This window comes from Thalassophryne amazonica, chromosome 3 (assembly GCF_902500255.1).
Source record: "Thalassophryne amazonica chromosome 3, fThaAma1.1, whole genome shotgun sequence".
NCBI classification, from domain to species: domain Eukaryota; kingdom Metazoa; phylum Chordata; class Actinopteri; order Batrachoidiformes; family Batrachoididae; genus Thalassophryne; species Thalassophryne amazonica.
This window is the reverse complement of record NC_047105.1, coordinates 67,472,354-67,494,392: the sequence shown is the minus strand read 5'-3', so window position 1 is coordinate 67,494,392 and position 22,039 is coordinate 67,472,354. Positions and strand designations below refer to the sequence as shown.

Here is a 22,039-nt window from a genome sequence, read left to right as displayed (position 1 = left end):
TTCTTTTTGGGTCTAGGGGCCACGGGCGGTTTGTTGAACAACCCCCAAAAAAACGAATTCTAGCCACTGTACACTGTGAAGACAGTGAAGCCCGATAGAGCAAGCATCATGATCTGGGGGTGTTTCTCGTACTATGGTGTCGAGCCAATTTATCACATACCAGGCATCATGGATCAGTTTGAATAAATCAAAATACTTAAAGAGGTCATGATGTATCTGAGGCAAAACCAAGAAATGCAGAGGAATTGTGGAATGTAGTCCATTCATTCCTGGCTGAAATACGCGTTCACAGGTACCAGAAGTTAGTCAACTCCATGCAACACTGATGTGAAGTGGTTCTCAAACAGTGGTTATATAATTAAATATTAGTTCAGTGATTCACAGGAAAGCTAAATCTTCAAGCATTTTACAATTTATACAGATGGACTGCATTTATACAGTAGTGTTCAGAATAATAGTAGTGTTATGTGACTAAAAAGATTAATCCAGGTTTTGAGTATATTTCTTATTGTTACATGGGAAACAAGGTACCAGTAGATTCAGTAGATTCTCACAAATCCAACAAGACCAAGCATTCATGATATGCACACTCTTAAGGCTATGAAATTGGGCTATTAGTAAAAAAAAAAAAAAAAAGTAGAAAAAGGGGATGTTCACAATAATAGTAGCATCTGCTGTTGACGCTATAAACTCAAAACTATTATGTTCAAACTGCTTTTTAGCAATCCTGTGAATCACTAAACTAGTATTTAGTTGTATAACCACAGTTTTTCATGATTTCTTCACATCTGCGAGGCATGGAGTCAACCAGCTTGTGGCACCTTTCAGCTGTTATTCCACTCCAAGATTCTTTAACAACATTCCACAATTCATTCACATTTCTTGGTTTTGCTTCAGAAACAGCTTTTTTGATGTCACCCCACAACTTCTCAATTGGATTGAGGTTCGGGGATTGGGCAGGCCACTCCAAAACATTGATTTTGTTGGTTTGGCACCAAGATTTTGCTCGTTTACTAGTGTGCTTGTACTAGTACTAGATCCCCGTCTGACTGGAAAATCACTAAGGGCCCTTGGGCAAGGTCTTTAATCCCCCGTTGCTCCCGGTGTGTAGTGAGCGCCTTGTATGGCAGCACCCTGACATCGGGGTGAATGTGAGGCATAATTGTAAAGCGCTTTGAGCGTCTGATGCAGATGGAAAAGCGCTATATAAATGCAGTCCATTTACCATTTACTAGTGTACATAGTGCGCCCCTGAAGATGTGTGGCGCATTATGAAGCGCAAAATATGACAACAGGGACCCTGGACTGTTAAACAACTGAAGTTGTACATCAAGCAAGAATGGGAAAGAATTCCACCTACAAAGCTTCAACAATTAGGGTCCTCAGTTCCCAAACGCTTATTGAGTGTAGTTAGAAGGAAAGGTAATGTAACACAGTGGTAAACATACCACTGTCCCAGCTTTTTTGAAACGTGTTGCAGGCATTCATTTCAAAATGAGCAAATATTTGCACAAAAACAATAAGGTTTATCAGTTTGAACGTTAAATATCTTGTCTTTGTGGTGTATTCAATTGAATATATGTTGAAGAGGATTTGCAAATCATTGTATTCTGTTTTTATTTACATTCTACACAACATCCCAACTTCACTGGAATTGGGGTTGTGTGTGTGTGTGTATATATACTCAACAAAAATATAAACGCAACACTTTTGGTTTTGCTCCCATTTTGTATGAGATGAACTCAAAGATCTAAAACTTTTTCCACATACACAATATCACCATTTCCCTCAAATATTGTTCACAAACCAGTCGAAATCTGTGATAGTGAGCACTTCTCCTTTGCTGAGATAATCCATCCCACCTCACAGGTGTGCCATATCAAGATGCTGATTAGACACCATGATTAGTGCACAGGTGTGCCTTAGACTGCCCACAATAAAAGGCCACTCTGAAAGGTGCAGTTTTGTTTTATTGGGGGGGATACCAGTCAGTATCTGGTGTGACCACCATTTGCCTCATGCAGTGCAACACATCTCCTTTGCATCATCCGTGAAGAGAACACCTCTCCAACGTGCCAAACGCCAGCGAATGTGAGCATTTGCCCACTCAAGTTGGTTACGACGACGAACTGGAGTCAGGTCGAGACCCCGATGAGGACGACGAGCATGCAGATGAGCTTCCCTGAGACAGTTTCTGACAGTTTGTGCAAAAATTCTTTGGTTATGCAAACCGATTTTTCCAGCAGCTGTCGGAGTGGCTGGTCTCAGACGATCTTGGAGGTGAACATGCTGGATGTGGAGGTCCTGGGCTGGTGTGGTTACACGTGGTCTGCGGTTGTGAGGCTGGTTGGATGTATTGCCAAATTCTCTGAAACGACTTTGGAGATGGCTTATGGTAGAGACATGAACATTCAATACACGAGCAACAGCTCTGGTTGACATTCCTGCTGTCAGCATGCCAATTGCACGCTCCCTCAAATGTTGCGACATCTGTGGCATTGTGCTGTGTGATAAAACTGCACCTTTCAGAGTGGCCTTTTATTGTGGGCAGTCTAAGGCACACCTGTGCACTAATCATGGTGTCTAATCAGCATCTTGGTATGGCACACCTGTGAGGTGGAATGGATTATCTCAGCAAAGGAGAAGTGCTCACTATCACAGATTTTGACTGGTTTGTGAACAATATTTGAGGGAAATGGTGATATTGTGTATGTGGAAAAAGTTTTAGATCTTTGAGTTCATCTCATACAAAATGGGAGCAAAACCAAAAGTGTTGCGTTTATATTTTTGTTGAGTGTATATATATATATATATATATATATATATATATACACACACACACACAATATGTAATACCACTACACAGAATATAGACTCTATTAAAAAAAACTCTGTAAAACTAGAAATGGACAGGTCTCAGTCTCTATACCCTGTGTGTTGCATGGCTATGCAAGTTTTGCGGGTCTTTCCATATGAGATACTCGTTAATATCTACATATAGTAGTGCTATGTGACTAAAAAGATTAATCCAGGTTTTGAGTATATTTCTTATTGTTACATGGGAAACAAGGTACCAGTAAGTTCTCACAAATCCAACAAGACCAAGCATTCATGATATACACACTCTTAAGGCTATGAAATTGGGCTGTTAGTAAAAAAAAAGTAGAAAGGGAGTGTTCACAATAATAGTAGCATCTGCTGTTGACGTTACAAACTCAAAACTATTATGTTCAAACTGCTTTTTAGCAATCCTGTAAATCACTAAACTAGTATTTAGTTGTATAACCACAGTTTTCCATGATTTCTTCACATCTGCGAGGCATTAATTTTGTTGGTTTCAGCAAAATCTTGTTGGAACCAAGATTTTGCTCATTTACTACTGTGCTTGGGGTCATTGTCTTGTTGAAACACCCATTTCAAGGGCATGTCCTCTTCAGCACAAGGCAACATGACCTCTTCAAGTATTTTGGCATATCCAAACTGATCCATGATACCTGGTATGCGATATATAGGCCCAACACCATAGTAGAAGAAACGTGCCTATATCATGATGCTTGCATCACCATGCTTCACTGTGAACTGTGGCTTGAATTCAGAGTTTGGGGGTTGTCTCACAAACTGTCTATGGCCCTTGGACCCAAAAAGAACAATTTTACTCTCATCAGTCCACAAAATATTCCTCCATTTCTCTTTAGGCCAGTTGATGTGTTCTTTGGCAAATTGTAACCTCTTCTGCACGTCTTTTATTTAACAGAGGGACTTCGCGGGGATTCTTGCAAATAAATTAGCTTCACACAGGCATCTTCTGACTGTCACAGCACTTACAGGTAACTCCAGACTGTCTTTGTTCATCCTGGAGCTGATCAATGGGTGAGCCTTTGCCATTCTGGTTATTCTTCTATCCATTTTGATGGTTGTTTTCCGTTTTCTTCCACGTGTCTCTGGTTTTTTGTCCATTTTAAAGCATTGGAGATCATTGTAGATAACAGCCTATAATTTTTTGCACCTGCGTATAAGTTTTTCCCTCTCCAATCAACTTTTTATTCAAACTATCATGTTCTTCTGAACAATGTCTTGAACGTCCCATTTTCCTCAGGCTTTCAAAGAGAAAAGCATGTTCAACAGGTGCTGGCTTCATCCTTAAATAGGGGACACCTGATTCACACCTGTTTGTTCCACAAAATTGACGAACTCACTGACTGAATGCTACACTACTATTATTGTGAACACCCCCTTTTCTACTTTTTTTTTACTAATAGCCCAATTTCATAGCCTTAAGAGTGTGCATATCATGAATGCTTGGTCTTGTTGGGTTTGTGAGAATCTACTGAATCTACTGGTACCTTGTTTCCCATGTAACAATAAGAAATACACTCAAAACCTGGATTAATCTTTTTAGTCACATAGCACTACTATTATTCAGAACACTACTGTATAGCACTTTTCCATCTGCACCAGATGCTCAATGCGCTTTACAATAATGCCTCATATTCACCCCGATGTCAGTAACTGTTTGAGTTTAAGAAAATTAAGATACAGATGAGAGTCCTTCAGGTGCTTTTGGAAAATTCGGTCTGGCCACTCTCCCATACAGGCCTGATTGGTGGATTGCTGCAGAGATGGTTGTCCTTCTGCAAGGTTCTCCCCTCTCCACAGAGGAATGCCGGAGCTCTGACACAGTGACCATTGGGTTCGAGTTTAAGAAAATTAAGATACAGATGAGAGTCCTTCAGGTGCTTTTGGAAAATTCGGTCTGGCCACTCTCCCATACAGGCCTGATTGGTGGATTGCTGCAGAGATGGTTGTCCTTCTGCAAGGTTCTCCCCTCTCCACAGAGGAATGCCGGAGCTCTGACACAGTGACCATTGGGTTCTTTGTCACCTCCATGACTAAGGCCCTTCTCCCCCCATTGCTCAGTTTAGATGGGTGGCCAGCTCTAGGAAGAATCCTGGTGGATCTGATCTTCTTCCATTTATGGATGATGGAGGCCACTGTGCTCATTGAGACCTTCAAAGCAGCAGAAAAGTTTCTGTACCCTTCCCCAGATTTGTGCCTCGAGACAATCCTGTCTCGGGGGTCTACAAACAATTCCTGTGACTTCATGCTTGGTTTGTTCTCTGACATGCACTGTCAACCGTGGGACCTTATATGAGTACAGGTGTGTCTTTCCAAATTATGTCCAATGAACTGCATTTACACCAGGTGGACTCCAAATAAGCTGTAAACATCTCAAGGATTATCAGTGGAAACAGTCTGCACCTGAGCTCAATTTTGAGCCTTATAATAAAGGCTGTGAATACTTATGTACATGTGATTTCTTAGATTTTTGCCTCCGCCAAGGAGGTTATGTTTTTGGTCGCGTTTGTTTGTCTGTTTGTCAGCAGGATAACAAAAAGTTTTGAACGGATTTTGATGAAATTTTGTGGAGTGGTTGGAAATGACAAGAGGAACAAGTGATTAAATTTTAGTGGTGATCCGGATCACGATCCGGATCCCAATGCTAACGCGTTAGCATGTCTATGACATTTTCAATGTTAAAAGTTAGCATTAAGCAGTTGCAGCTGTCATCACGTTCGGGTGCATTTGTTTTCAAATTGTAATATTTCTTAAATTTATTTTTGTTTATATATTAATAATCTAATGATTATTATATACAATTTTAGAGAAAGAGACAAAAAGAAATAGATCACTGTGCCAAGGAGGGAATCTCTTTAGGGTCAGTGACCCTATGGCCTTGTTTAGAGAAGTGTTTCATAAATGTTAAAAAAATTCATGTATTTGCAGTTTAGTTGAATAATAAATTGATTTGTCTCTTATTTGTTTTTGTCTATAAGCACATGCAATATCAATATCAGTGCTCAGATGACAGTAGCTTCTGTGAAAGGTGCAAGTTGCAATAAACTGTGATGCCAAGCGCTAAGGATACATGCTATCCAGTCACAGCAGATGAAACTTTTTTACAACTGAGCAAACATCATTGTTAGACTTTTTTAGGTTCAATGATTCCACGGCGTGTAGATGTTATGGCGTCAGTGACCCCATGGCCTTGGTGGAGGTTTGCACTTTGAGTGCTTCTAGTTATTTTAAATAAATTTGCAAAAAAATCTAAAAAACAAACAAAGGGGAAAAAACAACCTCTTTTCACATTGCTGTTATATGGGGTATTGTGTGTAGAATTTTGAGGGGGGGGGGGGGGGGTTTCTTCCATTTTGGAATAAGGCTGTAACATAAAATGTAGAAAAAGTGAAGCACTGTGAACACTTTCCGGATGGACTGTAAAACCACACTTTGTTCATGGGCTCAGGACCCACTGTAAGAAAAAACAAACATAAATACATCAATCAATATCTGTATAGCTATTGTCCAGAGTGTCTGTTGATAAATGGTTTTGAAAAACTAATTTGTGGATTTGGCAGGGATTTATATCTCTTGTGATTGACAATAGATACGAATGTCGGGTATATTGTGCAATTTCACTTCCTCAGTTTAGGTTTCAGTGTCTTGCTCAAGGACATATCCCCCGAACCATTGATGCTTTGCCTAACAATGTGCTTTTGCGTCTGAATTAGAGTGGAGTCTTGAGCATTTTGGAGATGAATGCTTATGCAGCTGCAAATAAAATTAGTGTTATGACAAAATAAGATAAATAAGCGCTTTAATTAATTGAAATTTAGTTTCTTGTTGGGCTGCATCTCAGAGTAGACTTAAACACTAGGGTGTGCTGTTGTCAGAGCAAATTGACAAGAGGTCTGAATGAGGAAATGTTCAAGTTTTAAGGAGGAAGCTAATGTGTGGTCAGAACAAATGAGTTACAGATCTGAATGAGATCTTTTGCCACATATGAGAAATACACTAAATCTCAGAATGAGCACCTAATTGAAAACATAGTTGCACATGTCTCCTCAGTGCTGTTACCTGTTAAAGTTGGGTTAGCCAGCAGATTACAGCAGCAGCCTTATAACTACGAGTATATGAGTCAGTGTTTTAAATGCACTAAATTTTCCCCTCAGTTCTGAAGTGAGACTTTGCTTCACACTTTTGTGACATAATGCTGCCCTGCCTCATTCCTGGCAACACTTGTGCAACACCGATATTGATCTTGGAGCTCTGTTGAGGAACTTGATCTGCCCTGAAACCAGGAAGTGGCTTAGAAAATCCTGCATTAGCAAACAGTGGCCTGTGTTTACTGGTGTTTCTTAAACATGGCCCTGCCTTTTGTCTCTCCCTGCAAGGAAATCTTTATGTATTTATGGTCTGTGAAAGGTTTTTATTTCCATGCAGCTTGTTTGTTGAACTGAGGCTGATGGCATTTCCTTTCTCAGGGATTTGAACATGTCCGAGTTTGTGTGCGACCCCAAGGCTGACCCCTACATATATGACCTCATTGCTGTTTCAAACCACTATGGAGGAATGGGAGGCGGTCACTGTGAGTATTTTATGAAGAAGCTGACATCTTGTGATCATGGCTTCAGTAAGACTTTGAGACCTTTTATTTCAAACACCTGTTTAAAAACTTGTATTAATATTCACACCATAACAACCCCCCCCCCCCTTTTTTTTTAATATAATTCAAATACTTTTTAGTTCTTAGGGCAGTTATTCATACTATTTGAACTGTAAATGTGCATACACAATCCCATTGTGTTTACATGCACTTCATTATCTCAGAAATCCACTATGAACCTGCATTTCAAGATTTTTATCTGATCCCCTGTAAATACCAGATTCTGAATTAGCAGGAGATGGTAATGGTAGAATATATATATATATTTATATATATATATATATATTTTTTTTTTTTTTTTTTTTCTTTTCAAATATGCTTACATCCACTTCAGAGATTGTGCATTGTGTAATTTGGGAGATATTTCATATAGGAAGTGGGTGTTTACCATGACAAAAAACACCCACCCCATGCAAAAAATAAAACTGCAATATATACTGTAATTTTAACATCTTTCAAAATATTAGAATGTAATTGTTTTGACTTCATGATTAGTTTTGATGAACCCTGCATTGAACACATTCAGGTTTATGATATACAACCCCTGGCAATAATTATGGAATCACCAGCCTCGGAGGATGTTCATTCAGTTATTTAATTTTGTAGAAAAAAAGCAGATCACAGACATGACACAAAACTAAAGTCATTTGAAATGGCAACTTTCTGGCTTTAAGAAACACTATAAGAAATCAGGAAAAATAATTGTGGCAGTCAGTAACGGTTACTTTTTTAGACCAAGCAGAGGAAAAAAAAAATATGGACTCACTCAATTCTGAGGAATAAATTATGGAATCACCCTGTAAATTTTCATCCCCAAAACTAACACCTGCATCAAATCAGATCTGCTCGTTAGTCTGCATCAAAAAGGAGTGATCACACCTTGGAGAGCTGTTGTGCCAAGTGGACTGACATGAATCATGGCTCCAACACGAGAGATGTCAATTGAAACAAAGGAGAGGATTATCAAACTCTTAAAAGAGGGTAAATCATCACGCAATGTTGCAAAAGATGTTGGTTGTTCACAGTCAGCTGTGTCTAAACTCTGGACCAAATACAAACAACATGGGAAGGTTGTTAAAGACAAACATACTGGTAGACCAAGGAAGACGTCAAAACGTCAAGACAGAAAACTTAAAGCAATATGTCTCAAAAATCGAAAATGCACAACAAAACAAATGAGGAACGAATGGGAGGAAACTGGAGTCAACGTCTGTGACCCAACTGTAAGAAACCGCCTAAAGGAAATGGGATTTACATACAGAAAAGCTAAACGAAAGCCATCATTAACACCTAAACAGAAAAAAACAAGGTTACAATGGGCTAAGGAAAAGCAATCGTGGACTGTGGATGACTGGATGAAAGTCATATTCAGTGATGAATCTCGAATCTGCATTGGGCAAGGTGATGATGCTGGAACGTTTGTTTGGTACCGTTCCAATGAGATTTATAAAGATGACTGCCTGAAGAGAACATGTAAATTTCCATAGTCATTGATGATATGGGGCTGCATGTCAGGTAAAGGCACTGGGGAGAAGGCTGTCATTACATCATCAATAAATGCACAACTTTACGTTGATATTTTGGACACTTTTCTTATCCCATCAATTGAAAGGATGTTTGGGGATGATGAAATCATTTTTCAAGATGATAATGCATCTTGCCATAGAGTGAAAACTGTAAAAACATTCCTTGCAAAAAGAAGAGGGAAAAAATATGGAATCACTCAATTCTGAGGAAAAAATTATGGAATCATGAAAAACAAAAGAACGCTCCAACACATCACTAGTATTTTGTTGCACCACCTCTGGCTTTTATAACAGCTTGCAGTCTCTGAGGCATGGACTTAATGAGTGACAAACAGTACTCTTCATCAATCTGGCTCCAACGTTCTCTGATTGCTGTTGCCCGGTCAGCTTTGCAGGTTGGAGCCTTGTCATGGACCATTTTCTTTAACTTCCACCAAAGATTTTCAATTGGATTAAGATCCGGATTATTTGCAAGCCATGACATTGACCCTATGTGTCTTTTTGCAAGGAATGTTTTCACAGTTTTTGCTCTATGGCAAGATGCATTATCATCATCCCCAAACATCCTTTCAATTGATGGGATAAGAAAAGTGTCCAAAATATCAACGTAAACTTGTGCATTTATTGATGATGTAATGACAGCCATCTCCCCAGTGCCTTTACCTGACATGCAGCCCCATATCATCAATGGCTGTGGAAATTTATATGTTCTCTTCAGGCAGTCATCTTTATAAATCTCATTGGAACGGCACCAAACAAAAGTTCCAGCATCATCACCTTGCCCAATGCAGATTCGAGATTCATCACTGAATATGACTTTCATCCAGTCATCCACAGTCCACGATTGCTTTTCCTTAGCCCATTGTAACCTTGTTTTTTTCTGTTTAGGTGTTAATGATGGCTTTCGTTTAGCTTTTCTGTATGTAAATCCCATTTCCTTTAGGCGGTTTCTTACAGTTGGGTCACAGACGTTGACTCCAGTTTCCTCCCATTCGTTCCTCATTTGTTTTGTTGTGCATTTTTGATTTTTGAGACATATTGCTTTAAGTTTTCTGTCTTGACGTTTTGACGTCTTCCTTGGTCTACCAGTATGTTTGTCTTTAACAACCTTCCCATGTTGTTTGTATTTGGTCCAGAGTTTAGACACAGCTGACTGTGAACAACCAACATCTTTTGTAACATTGCGTGATGATTTACCCTCTTTTAAGAGTTTGATAATCGTCTCCTTTGTTTCAATTGACATCTCTCGTGTTGGAGCCATGATTCATGTCAGTCTGCTTGGTGCAACAGCTCTCCAAGGTGTGATGACTCCTTTTTAGATGCAGACTAACGAGCAGATCTGATTTGATGCAGGTGTTAGTTTTGGGGATGAAAATTTACAGGGTGATTCCATAATTTATTCCTCAGAATTGAGTGAGTCCATATTTTTTTTGTGTCATGTGTCATGTCATGTCTGTGATCTGCTTTTTTTCTACAAAATTAAACAACTGAATGAACATCCTCTGAGGACGGTGATTCCATAATTATTGCCAGGGGTTGTATTACAGTGATCATGCAATTACACATGTAATTTCAAGTCACACCATGGCAAGTTGTAGTAAATCAAGTGTCATGGCCAAGCCAAAAACAAGATCTCAGGCTGATAAAACCTTTGACAATGGTTTATGTTTTTAAAGTTTTTGAAGAGCATGGCCTCCTCCTAAGTTCTGTTATTCACACTGTTACTGAAATAAAACCTTTGTGAAAGAATTGTGTTTATAAAGTTTTTGAAGAGCATGGACAAACTTTACACAAAGCGGAATAGCCAGATAATTGAAAATAGACCATACTTTGTTACATTCAAGGGGTGGGGGGTTATTTTCAAGATATAGGATTAATTTTGATGCCAAAATGCTGGTATTAATATTGTGAATCATTTCCCAAGTGGATGTATTGAAATTCTGACTTATGATTTTACCACCTCCTGCTATCTGAATGGCCGATTGTTCTCGCTTCTTTCTCTCCATGTCGCAGATACGGCTTATGGTAAGAACAAGGTGGATGGAAAGTGGTATTACTTTGATGATAGCAGTGTTTCATCTGCATCGGAGGACCAGATTGTGGTGAGTGCTCACTCCTGCATTAGTGAATTTGCATATGTTCAAATACTGTAAGTGATGCAGTATTTGGTAGTTGGTGATTTACACTTGAAGTAGAGTGGTCGCCTGTCTTTTGACTGTATGCATGGTGTGTCCCTGTGCTGTTGCAGACTAAAGCGGCGTACGTCTTGTTCTATCAGCGCAGAGACGAAGAAGCCAAACCTCAGCCTTCTGCCTCGCTAGGGGGAAATATGGACGCATGCGACGACCACATGGACACAAACTGAGGAGCACTGATGCAAAAGGACATGCACTGAGACATTATTTGGCAAATAAAGACACTCGGTCCAACAGGCAATGCTATTTTAGTGACGGAAGATGCCACACAGTTAACATACCTTCCTCCATATTTCATTTAATTTTTTTCCCCCCTTGTCTTGTCAGCTGGAGCTGTCAGTCTTGTCTGAAGATGCACCTGAGAGACTTCCTCCCTGCAGGGGGTAACCACCTGTTTTCGAAGACCGTTTATTATAAAGAGGAACGTAAATGGGTGTAGAGCCTCTTACTGGATGAACAGTGTTTGACGTGCCCTCAGATCTATAAGTAAACAAATGTCTTTTGCCCACACGAACAGGGGAAATGATTTTAAAAAGCCAAATGTACATTTTGTTTGAACCAAAGTGTCCCAATGTATTTTATAAAATGTACTGTCCACTTTCCTTCACGGCGTTAACGGTGAACTGTGCTTCACGTCTGATAACCCTCCTCTGATGAGGTACATCAAACACATCGTGTCACTCTTACCGGGTCTGTACAGGACTGATCCAAAGTTCTGCGCTTACGGACCAGCTGCTCCAGGGCCTCTTCACGTGACGGTCCAGCTCAATAGTCGAGAGTGATTCCTACAGCTGCTTTGTTTATTTATTGTATTTTTTTTTTTTTTTTTTTTTTTAGAGCTGTCACCTGACTGTGACACGGCACACTTGGGTTAACTGTTGGTCATGTTTTACACTGAAAGGGTTTTCCAACACTGGTCACTCCTTAAGTGCCTCCACCGTTCCATGTTTTATGTTTCTCTCTGCTCCACACACAGCTAACCGGCTCAGTCTCAGCAGAGAGGAGGCTTACATAGTTAAACTGGGGAGAGATGGAAACATTAAGCGTGGAGGTGCTTAGGGCCCAAGCATGAGAAATGTTTTGCTGACAGTTCGAAGAAATTGCATGAATTTTTTTTTATTTTTTTTTTTAGTGATCTGTGTGACTGAAGTTCTAATTTTCATTTAAGGTATTTCCTAAATCAAATATGACATTCTGAAATGTTTGATTACTGTTTAAATGTGGATGCCATTGCCTCATTTCTGTTTTCACAAAGAGTTGAATAATGATTCATCCATCTTTATTTGAATGATAGAATTTTATTTTCTCTGAAAGGGAAGGAAAATAAGAAATCTGGATATTGGAAAAGCTGCATTTTTGATTAGCTGAAGGTGGTGGTGTTAAAAAAAATAAAACAGCTAAATGTAAAATGACTACTGCCAAATATGCATGCCTCCACTTTTGTGAAAGAGGAAGGCTGATGGTCAAAATTCAGTTTTTCATTGAACGGGTCTTTTATTAAAAATGAAATAGAAATTTGCCTTGTCACGCATGTATACTTTTTTTTTTTATTCTTACCCAGCATTTGTCAGTCACCCTCAGAGTCATAGTTATGATTTTAGACCACACATTGTGGCTGAATGAACAGATATGTTTAATGAACTGTAGTTTTTGTTTCTCCTACAGATTCTGGATCTTAAGATGCTCTTAATGTTGTACTTTTGGTGAGGAGACACCTGATTTACATTCATATTAATGAGTGACTTAAATTTCAGTGCTTTTGGGAAACGCCTCCTTAGGAGTGTTTGTAATATCCTTTCGGGAAGGGAGGCCCTGGTCTGCTGGAGATGTTTTGAATCTAAACCTCAGAGGGGTCGTGTTGTTTGAACGTTCTGACCTTTGTCTGCCAGTAACAGTAACTGTAGCTGTTTTCCGGCCATGCTTTTTGTTTATCATCACTTTTGGTTTTGGAAACTTGGCATGGCAGGTCTGCTGTGTCTCAAACCCTCAACTTTAGTATATATATATATATATATATTTGGGTCATCACGATACAAAAGCGGCCTTTTGATTCCTGCATCCTGACTTAAAAGGAGGCACTTTGACTTCTTGGATATGAGTGTATTTACAAATTGCAGAGTTCTATGGTTTGGCCTTAGCATTAAGATTTCTGGTCTGTCATACAGTTAAATGTGTCAATGAGCATATTTTTGATTGCTGCCTGGTTGGATCCCAAGCTCACCTGCAATGGCTTGTCCTCATTAGTTGTGTACATTCATGCAGCTCTGTATTGAAATGGCTATTATTTGATATCTTTAAAGCACACTGAGTGAATCATAAATAAACTAGTATAAAAGTGGTGCTGTATTTATGAGACTTGAACTTAGTCTTAGTTGTGATGAACAATGGCCGTTTGTGTTGGCAGGACACCAGGACCTTAACAGCTGGCACTCGCAGCCGAATGTTTTCCAGTGCCGTTGTGTTAATCCATGACTTTTCAAGAAAATGCGCCCTCATATAATTTCTTATTTATGGACAGTTATTTTGCAAAGCGAAAACATGACTTTATATTTATTAATCCAAATCAGATGGTTGTCATGATGTTTTATTTCCATAAAATGGAGCTCTTGCTCTGTGGCGTAAATTAACGGCGTCAGCTTACGTTGGTCAGTTTGTCCTGCCGTCACCCTCTGATTGCCTAAATATTTATGCTGTGTGTGAGAACAGCTTTGCCGTTGAATCTGTCATCCCAGACATTTAGTTGAAAATCAAATTGGACTCGTGATTGCGAGTCTAATTCAGCCTAATTTATGACAGCAATTCAAATGAACTGAAGACATGTAAATAATCACACTACTTTAAATAGGTGTATAAATTCTTGTCATATTTATCATCTTGCCGATATGGTCAATGCAGTATTTGTTTTGAATTTAAATATTTGAGTTGAAAGTACAATAAAGACTGGAAGCCTCAACAGGGTGGTGTGTTTAGAATAACTGCATGCACCAGTGGCTGCTGGGGTAGTTTCTAATCTGTTGTGCACAGGGGTCACGGTCACCAACCCTGCTCTTTATAGAGATCAGCTGCACTTTAAACTGCTAATTACCTCAGTGAGGTGTGTTCAGCCAGAGAGCTAGGAAATGATCCACTCATCAGCTGTGGTTACAGCAGGTAGACATACATGCAGGTTTGGAAGGAAATTATCCCTCAGCCATATGTTACTCTTACAGGGGTGGCTCCAGTTTTTTTTTTTTTGTCCCTCAGTGTTATATTGGGGTGAGCAAACCGAGTAAAAAAAGCAATGCCTTTCCATTTCAAATGCATACTGCATACAGGTTTAGTCACATGTACATGACAGTAGAACTAACAGTAGCAACCACAACACGATCACCTTCACCTGTATTTTTACACAGGGTACCTTAGTGTCTTATCTGATTTTGATCAAACCTGGCATTTATATTGGGACTGTGTGTAGGAAGAGGTGATTTGATTTTAGTTAGGATGGATCAAGGTTGGAGGTCAAGGTCAAATTTCTAGCCTCTTGCAAATATACATGAAAACGGCTAATTTTATGAAGGTGAGATCAGCTGTTTGTCATTGGCTGTGAACTTGAAACTGTACACAACATAACTATGTGGCTATAAACAGCGTAGAGACTGTTCTAGACTATTCTTAACTCTGTACATTGGAACTATTGATCTTCTCACTAAAACAGCTTTTGGATGGAGTCATTTGAGAAGGATTTTTTAAAGTCATGTAAGATTACCAAATTTAATAATGTGGGGGAGGGGGGGGATCTACATTGTGCATAAATGCCTCATTACTATGGAAACTGGGGCACTCGGACTGGAGCAAACAATTTTTTTTTTTTTTTTTTTTTGCAAAAACTGATGCAGACAATAAGATTATGAACTTTCTGGTGGTGGTACTGCTCAAATTCTTGTGGAGGGGGCCACCTATGCTGGTTTAACTTCAGCTATGTTTATGAAATGAGTCATTTCCATCTTGCCTGTGATACTTTAATTTCATACCATTCACCTTGTCCTGTCTGGTTTCACAGTAAACTATGTACTCCATAACAGTGTGTGGACACTGAACAAACCAGCAGTAACTACATTCAAGGACTAACCATCTACAACACCTTGCCTTCAGATGGAGGTTTGTTTGTGTGTAAAGTGGTGACCTGTGCTCAAGGTCACAAACACAACTCACCAAGATTTGTTCTGGTGACCTTTTGGGTAACATTTAACTGCCTCCACCCACAACTTGGAACAAGCCTAGTTTCCTGCTTGTGCTGTTAACAGAATAATTTATACGACGAGTATTTGGACAGTGGGGTTTGCCATTATATGCTTATGTGCACCACCACAACGGAGTTGAAATGAATCGTGCTTGTGTAGACTTTCAACTTTAATTCAGATTGCATTAACCATTTAGAAATTGTGACCATTTGGATACAGTCCATTGTCAAAACCTATTAAGTAACTGGATTTTTTTTTTTTTTAACAAATCACTTTTACAGCCAGCTTAGTTTAGGCAACTCAAGGAATGGTTACATGAACATTTTTGATAATTTGATAATCATATTGCTAATATATAGAAAATCCTGTCACAGGGTTTTGTCCAGGGTAGACAGTTCAAGAACTGACTGACAGTGCAAGTAGGTGACGAGGGAAGCCACCAAAACAACTCTAGGTGTCTTGGTGGCTGTGACTGGAGAAACTGCAGAGTGCAACTTGTCTGCTGCATGACCAGATATACCGCTTTATGGTGGAGCAGACCAGAGAAGGATTTTCAGGCAAAAATAATGGATCAAGGTTCAAGTCTCCCATGTGCTTCCACCTACCGTGGTAGAAATGTCACATCTTCAAGAAAATCCTTTTTTGTTCCAATCCATGATGCTATACAGTATAACTGACAGCAACATACTAAAGTTGAACTATGCACAGTTCCTCCAATCACAGAAGTCTGGAACTCCTTCAGAGTGTATTGGTGGCTTCCCTCACTAGTTCTCTGAGAACTGCTACCGCCAGACAGATTTAGTGTTCCACACCGTTTTTATGTCTTAGTGATTGATGTAAATGAATTTCACGACATATTCAGTAACACTGAAATGTCAGTTTTCTTTTCACATGTCAGAGTGTCATAAGTGTTGCTTGATTAAAGTATAAAAAAATAACTCTCTTGGAGGCAGAGATAGAAATCAACATTTATTGATTGTCTTGATCCACAAATCCACAGCCGTGCTTCTCAAGTACACAATGAAACTGACATGGTTCGGCCTTTTACGTTTTATCAGATACCAGCCTCCCAACTAGCTTGGTTTCAGCGGATGCCTTCATGTAGTAAAAGTACAGAACACAGTCATTGCCCACAAGAGAGCACAGCTGCTGCTGAAGGCTCAGGGCTGCTGCCAGTAAAAGCTGTGATGGCTTAACATCATTTTAGAGGGCGTTTTTTTCATTTGCTTGCATGAGAAGCTTCTTGATGTCGCCCTCGATGTTGCTGGTGAGGAACATTCTGCTGTAGCGTTTGAATGGGACTCCATCTGGTCCAATCAGGAACTTCTCAAAGTTCCAGGACACATCATTCCTGCAGACTGGGCTCCAGATGATTAATTTTGGGTCGTTCATCAGGGCAACGGCATCATCACTGGGGAACGGAAGCTTTTCCCGCAGGAACATGAACAAAGGATGTGCATCCTTCCCGTTCACCTCCACTTTCTCCAGAAGTTGGAACTTTGGCTCAAAACCATTTCCAGGACGGACGTATTTTAAAGACTGGAGAATTTCTTCATTCTTGCAGTTCTCCTGTGTAGGGGGAAGAAAGGGAGGGAGGTGTCACTGCCACGGTTTGGGAAACTTTCCAAAAAAAAAATGTTTGTTTCAGCTCTGATCACCAGATAATGTTGTGCAGTTAGAAAGCATGAAAGTTAAAAACTAGTCACTAGTCAGCACTCCTGAAGGGATGAACATTTTAAAATCTGCCCTTTAACAGTCTGAAACAACAATTTTACTATTAATCTACATTTGCAAAAAGAGGAAACCTATACTCTATAAACTGTTCTAGAAATCTCAGATTTGTTTTTATGTTGGCAAGTGTGAATCTTGGGTCCAAAATGAATAATCCCATTACAAACAGAAAAGTCAAAATTCAATACACTGTCCTGGCAAGACATCCTCTTTGGAGAAATGTTCTTGGACAGAATACATTCACCAAAAGCTTTCACTCTTTTTTAATCTCTTCATTTTTTCATATCCTTATGAAAAGTCATCACACTGCATTATTGATATTTTGTTAGCAACACAATACTATAGCTACCTATGAAATTTGGATTGTACCTCTTCTAGTCACACATATGAGCCTAATTTCAAAGTTGTGACTTGAACAGCTTTTCAAAATTTAGCCACACTAAATTAATTGTCAGAAATTCAGGGCAAAAAGGTATAAAAATTACACAAAATTAAATTTTGCACTCAACCTTTTAAAAATTTTACAGTATAAAAAAAGGTCATAAAACTAGATGGAACTTTGCTCATTTACATCTCCTAGTGGCATGAATTATATGAGCCCAATTTAAAAGGAACTGCTTGGATAGTTTTTGTAAAATCAGCCAGATACTGTACATTCAATACTAAATAAATAAAAATAAAGAATTAAATGAAACTTGAATTGTTTTCAGAAAGTCAGACAGAAATATGTACTAGATAGAAAATTCCTATTTAAATTTGAAGAATGTAAATAAATACATAAATATTTAAATTAGGTCACGCTTTGCACTGCAACTCTTCTCGTGGGATAGATTACATTTTACTAATTTGAAAAATAAATCCCTTTAACAGTTCACTTAATACTTGCTTAATAGCATGTTCAATATCTTTTTCTGTACAGTTTATTTTAAGCGAGACTCTGTAGCCGTTAAACCATAATAATAACAATAATAATAATAATAAATAATATGATTATACACGTATACATCTTACAATGAAAGCCACCTTTCTGAGATCTTGCACGGTTTTTGCAGGATTTGAAACCTCAATAGGGTGAGGTGACTGCTGGTGTTGCAGACCAAACAGTCCGGCCCTTAAAATTGGTCTGCCTTTTGCATCTGTGCATGCGTCATTTTGGACCACGGCAGCACGTCTGAGACGGAGACTCTTCACCCAAAGCAATCAAAAGGCTTAATGGGATGATAAAGTCAGTTTTAAGCAGAAATTAGGCAGTTTTAAGCAGAAAATCTGCGGAATTCTGTGACAATTTGAAATGACAAACGCACAGTGAACGCATCAACTAGCAGCTCCGTGGTGCTCTGATCGCTTCCGCCACCTTTTGTGATAAAATAATGCTGAATTTATGTGGAAATGATTGTGGTACAGAAAGCTTCAGATATCGGTCACGGAGACAGATGATGACCGGAGTGCAATTTTAGGCAGAAACAAGGTTTTAATTTGTGAACTGCGGCTAATGACGCATGAGCAGATGCAAAAGGCAGACCGATTATTAGGGGGGACCGTTCGGTCTGCGATAGGTGTCATAGAAAGCAACACTCGCTATAGCCGATGGCTACAGAATCAGTTCCTTTATTTTAAGCTTCATTGTCAAAAGGAGGATAAAAGTATTTAGAGACGTCTACTAAACGATTAAAAGTAACCTTAAGAGCATTAGGCAATTTCCAAGAACTTGTATGATGCGAGTGAGAATTATTTTTTTAACTCACCTGGTGTCCGAACTGGTTGCAGGGAACCCCCAGAATGACGAGCCCCTTGGCGGTGTAGCGCTCGTGAAGCTCGTTCATCTGGGTGTAATCCCTGGTGGTTGTTCCTCAGAGAGACGCCACATTCTCTATCAGCACAACTTTGCCCTTCAAAGAGGAGAAACTGAATGGTTCTCCCGTTAACAGTCTGGCCGAGAGGTCGTAAAACGCCATCGTCTCACTGCCTGCTCCTGTTATTTCCTGTTCAAACCTCCTGAAACCGAACAACGACAAACGCTGCTGTTGCTCCGCTGCTCCTCCTTTAAAACCTTGACATCAAAGACGCCGAACTCAAGAAACAGACACGTCAAAGATCATTCACTGGTTAAAATAGTTCACAGCCAATCCTGTCGACTTGGTCAACCCGAATGTGTGGAAGATCATGCCAGGAAAAACACAGTGTTGATAAATAAAATAAATACGGACACTATATCTAAATTGCGAAGTCACAACATTATGAAATATTGTAAGTCAAGAATTTCACTTTCTGAAATGTAGCAATGTGTCATAAGCACTTATGACCTCAAGTTTGGCATTTCATGGTCACCCAAGAAAGGTCATTTCATCAACAGAAAGCTGATTACTTCATATAAAGGTTTTACATATTCTAGCCATTGTTTACTTCCGGTTTACTTTCCTATTCTGTTTCCATTCTCCATGTAACGGGCAACCAACATAAATTTGTACAAAATCAATCTGCAGATCCATATCAGATCAACTGTGGCGACCCCAAGTGAAAAAGAGATGAGCTGAAACAACTTACTATTCTGTTGTGTGTTTTTTGGCTATGGACTGGGCATAATGCTTCTCCCTGCAGTAAAGTAATTGTATTATAATAATTAATAATTGTGTGTGTATATATATATATATATATATATATATATATATATATATATATATATATATATATATATATATATATATATATGTGTGTGTGTGTGTGTGTGTGTGTGTGTGTATATGTGTAGCTTGAGCAAGATGAAGACGGAAGCAGTAAGTAGTGATTTATCTCATCGGTGGTACACTCTTCGATGTGCAACCGCATCGTAGAAAACGTGTGAAACGGCAAAATCTAATATAATAAACACACATGCACAGTCCTAGAACACAAAGGATTGTATTAAATATGTTGTAATGTATGTAATGCTTATAAATACTTTGTTTGTGAGAGTGACATATACTTACCGATGTAATCTTTTTTCTTATTTTTTCCTTTTCGCTTGCATCCGGTGACGCAGACAGCACTGGCGCGGAAATTTGTTTATGTCCGTGGCTCCTTCTCGGTGTCTGCTGTCTTCGAACAGTACGTCTCACCTTTATCGTTGTAAATTATTAGTGACAATCAACACCAACGTTTTAAAGTAACATTACATATATAAACTACTAAAACTTTATTGTTTTCGAAGTAGCGAATTAGCTAAAACGTTAGCTAGGCTAAGTGAACCAACCGTTAGCTGTTTAGCTAAACTGGTGCTTGTCTGGTTAAAAACTGTTTTCCCAGATGATGCGCAAGAAGAGACGCTCCTGTGCGGAGAAAATGGAAACTTCATCCACAGTTAACAGTAAGTGACCGAAAGCAGCTGCACCATGACTGTCTGGAAAAGTTATTTAATATGTATTTTATAATGCGTTTTCTTCGTTTTTTTTAATCATCTGATGTGAACCCTCTACATGCAAATTTTCTAGGGAGAATGAACAGAGTAAGAATTTCATTGTGTGGTATAACTGCCTGTTTTTACTGTGTACATGACAATAAAAACTCTTAATTTGTTGAGAACAAAGTCATATCCAGGCTGAAAAGACTACAGTAAATAATGGATTAACAGTTTAAGCCATTTCTCAGCCAGAAAGTCAGAACAGATGACCCCAAAGAGTGATGATTACCAGCTTTTCTACAGATGTAGATTGACTTTGATCCTTAAAATCTCCTTATTGGACTCTGGGAATACGTCCTGGACAATTTTCACTATAAACTAAATGATTATTTGAAAATAATAAATGGTCTGTGTTCAATTGAAGACTAATTTTCCTGCTGTCTTACCGAGAATATTTATTCATTCATTTACTATACCCCTTTATTCCAATAAAGAATCACGGGTTGACTCAAGTCTATCCCAGCAGTCATAGGACAAGAGGCGGGGTACACCCTGAACAGGATGCCACTCTATTGTAGGGCTTATCAAGAACACCTTTTCCTAAAAGGTTTGGGATCTGTTTCAATGTGTCACTTCCAATACAGTTACAATTAGTAAGTACTGCAGCACATTCAGTACTGTGCAAAAGTTTTAGACACACTTAAGGTGCCCAGTTCTGGTCAGGTCTGGTGCTGCATCCCTTTGCATCCACCACACTATGGAACCATCTTGGTTCATCCCACCTCCCCAAAGTAGTCATCTTTCTACCGCAGCCAGGTGAAGTGTGTGCGCCCATGGCTTTTTTCCAGGTGGTGAGGTCCTCAACACTGAGGCACTTGTGTGCAGAATCATTCCCAGACAAGCATGCCACATGGCTAGAATGTCATAGCTAAGGTTCCTATCAGTTCAGTCAATACAATGGATCTGAGTCTCCCTAAGTAACAATCCTTTTGACACAAAGTCATTCCTGTGCAGTACTAAAGAATCATCCAAAATGACCTAGTACCAAAGACAACCAGTTGTCATCTTAGGTCAGTGGTTAGTGTCCAAATCTCAACCATTCTATAAGACAGGAAGCACCCCAGAACCTAACGACTTGGACTGTTGTTGTCCTGCAATGTATTGGTATCGCCAAACATCTCTGTCTAGTGACCTCATGATTTCATAAGCTCTTCCCAGGCATCTCGTTCTCAAAGGTCAAGGATCAAGAGACATGAATGTTACTGCCAAGTAAAAGTTTGATACATTTGCTGCATAAAGACACACTTCTGATGGCTGAGCCCAGGAAGTCATTGAAAGCCTCAATCCAACACAGTCGCAAAACCAGATACTCCACTTCCTCTTTGAGCACCTCAAGTGCTTTAACCAGGGTAGCCATTGATTCCCAAAGTTGACTTGTATTGTTTAAAACAGTGATGTCCGAAGTATTTCAGAAGGGCCGTCTTCTG

The 22,039-nt window shown here is 39.2% G+C and overlaps 3 protein-coding genes across 3 annotated transcripts in view; 2 read left to right on the top strand and 1 right to left on the bottom strand.

The window, feature by feature from the left end:
* usp4 (ubiquitin specific peptidase 4 (proto-oncogene)) overlaps window positions 1-14,178 on the top strand; it is a 42,562-nt gene extending 28,384 nt beyond the window's left edge. The window contains 3 exon segments of the mRNA XM_034166622.1: window positions 7,323-7,426; window positions 11,044-11,132; window positions 11,279-14,178. Coding sequence (XP_034022513.1) covers window positions 7,323-7,426; window positions 11,044-11,132; window positions 11,279-11,395 — 310 coding nt within the window. The 3' untranslated portion in view covers window positions 11,396-14,178.
* Window positions 14,179-16,397: 2,219 nt separating this feature from the next.
* Window positions 16,398-19,236, bottom strand: gpx1b (glutathione peroxidase 1b). The gene is made up of 2 exons (XM_034166621.1): window positions 18,922-19,236; window positions 16,398-17,014 (listed from the first exon to the last, which is right to left on the bottom strand). Exons 1-2 carry the CDS (start codon window positions 19,129-19,131, stop codon window positions 16,649-16,651), a joined length of 576 nt encoding a protein of 191 aa, XP_034022512.1. The 5' UTR covers window positions 19,132-19,236; the 3' UTR covers window positions 16,398-16,648.
* Window positions 19,237-20,216: 980 nt separating this feature from the next.
* fancd2 (FA complementation group D2) overlaps window positions 20,217-22,039 on the top strand; it is a 74,594-nt gene continuing 72,771 nt past the window's right edge. Inside the window, exons 1-2 of the mRNA XM_034166617.1 lie at window positions 20,217-20,260; window positions 20,459-20,519. Of these exons, the coding sequence (XP_034022508.1) occupies window positions 20,459-20,519 (61 nt within the window). The 5' untranslated portion in view covers window positions 20,217-20,260. The remainder of the gene's footprint in view (window positions 20,261-20,458; window positions 20,520-22,039) is intronic.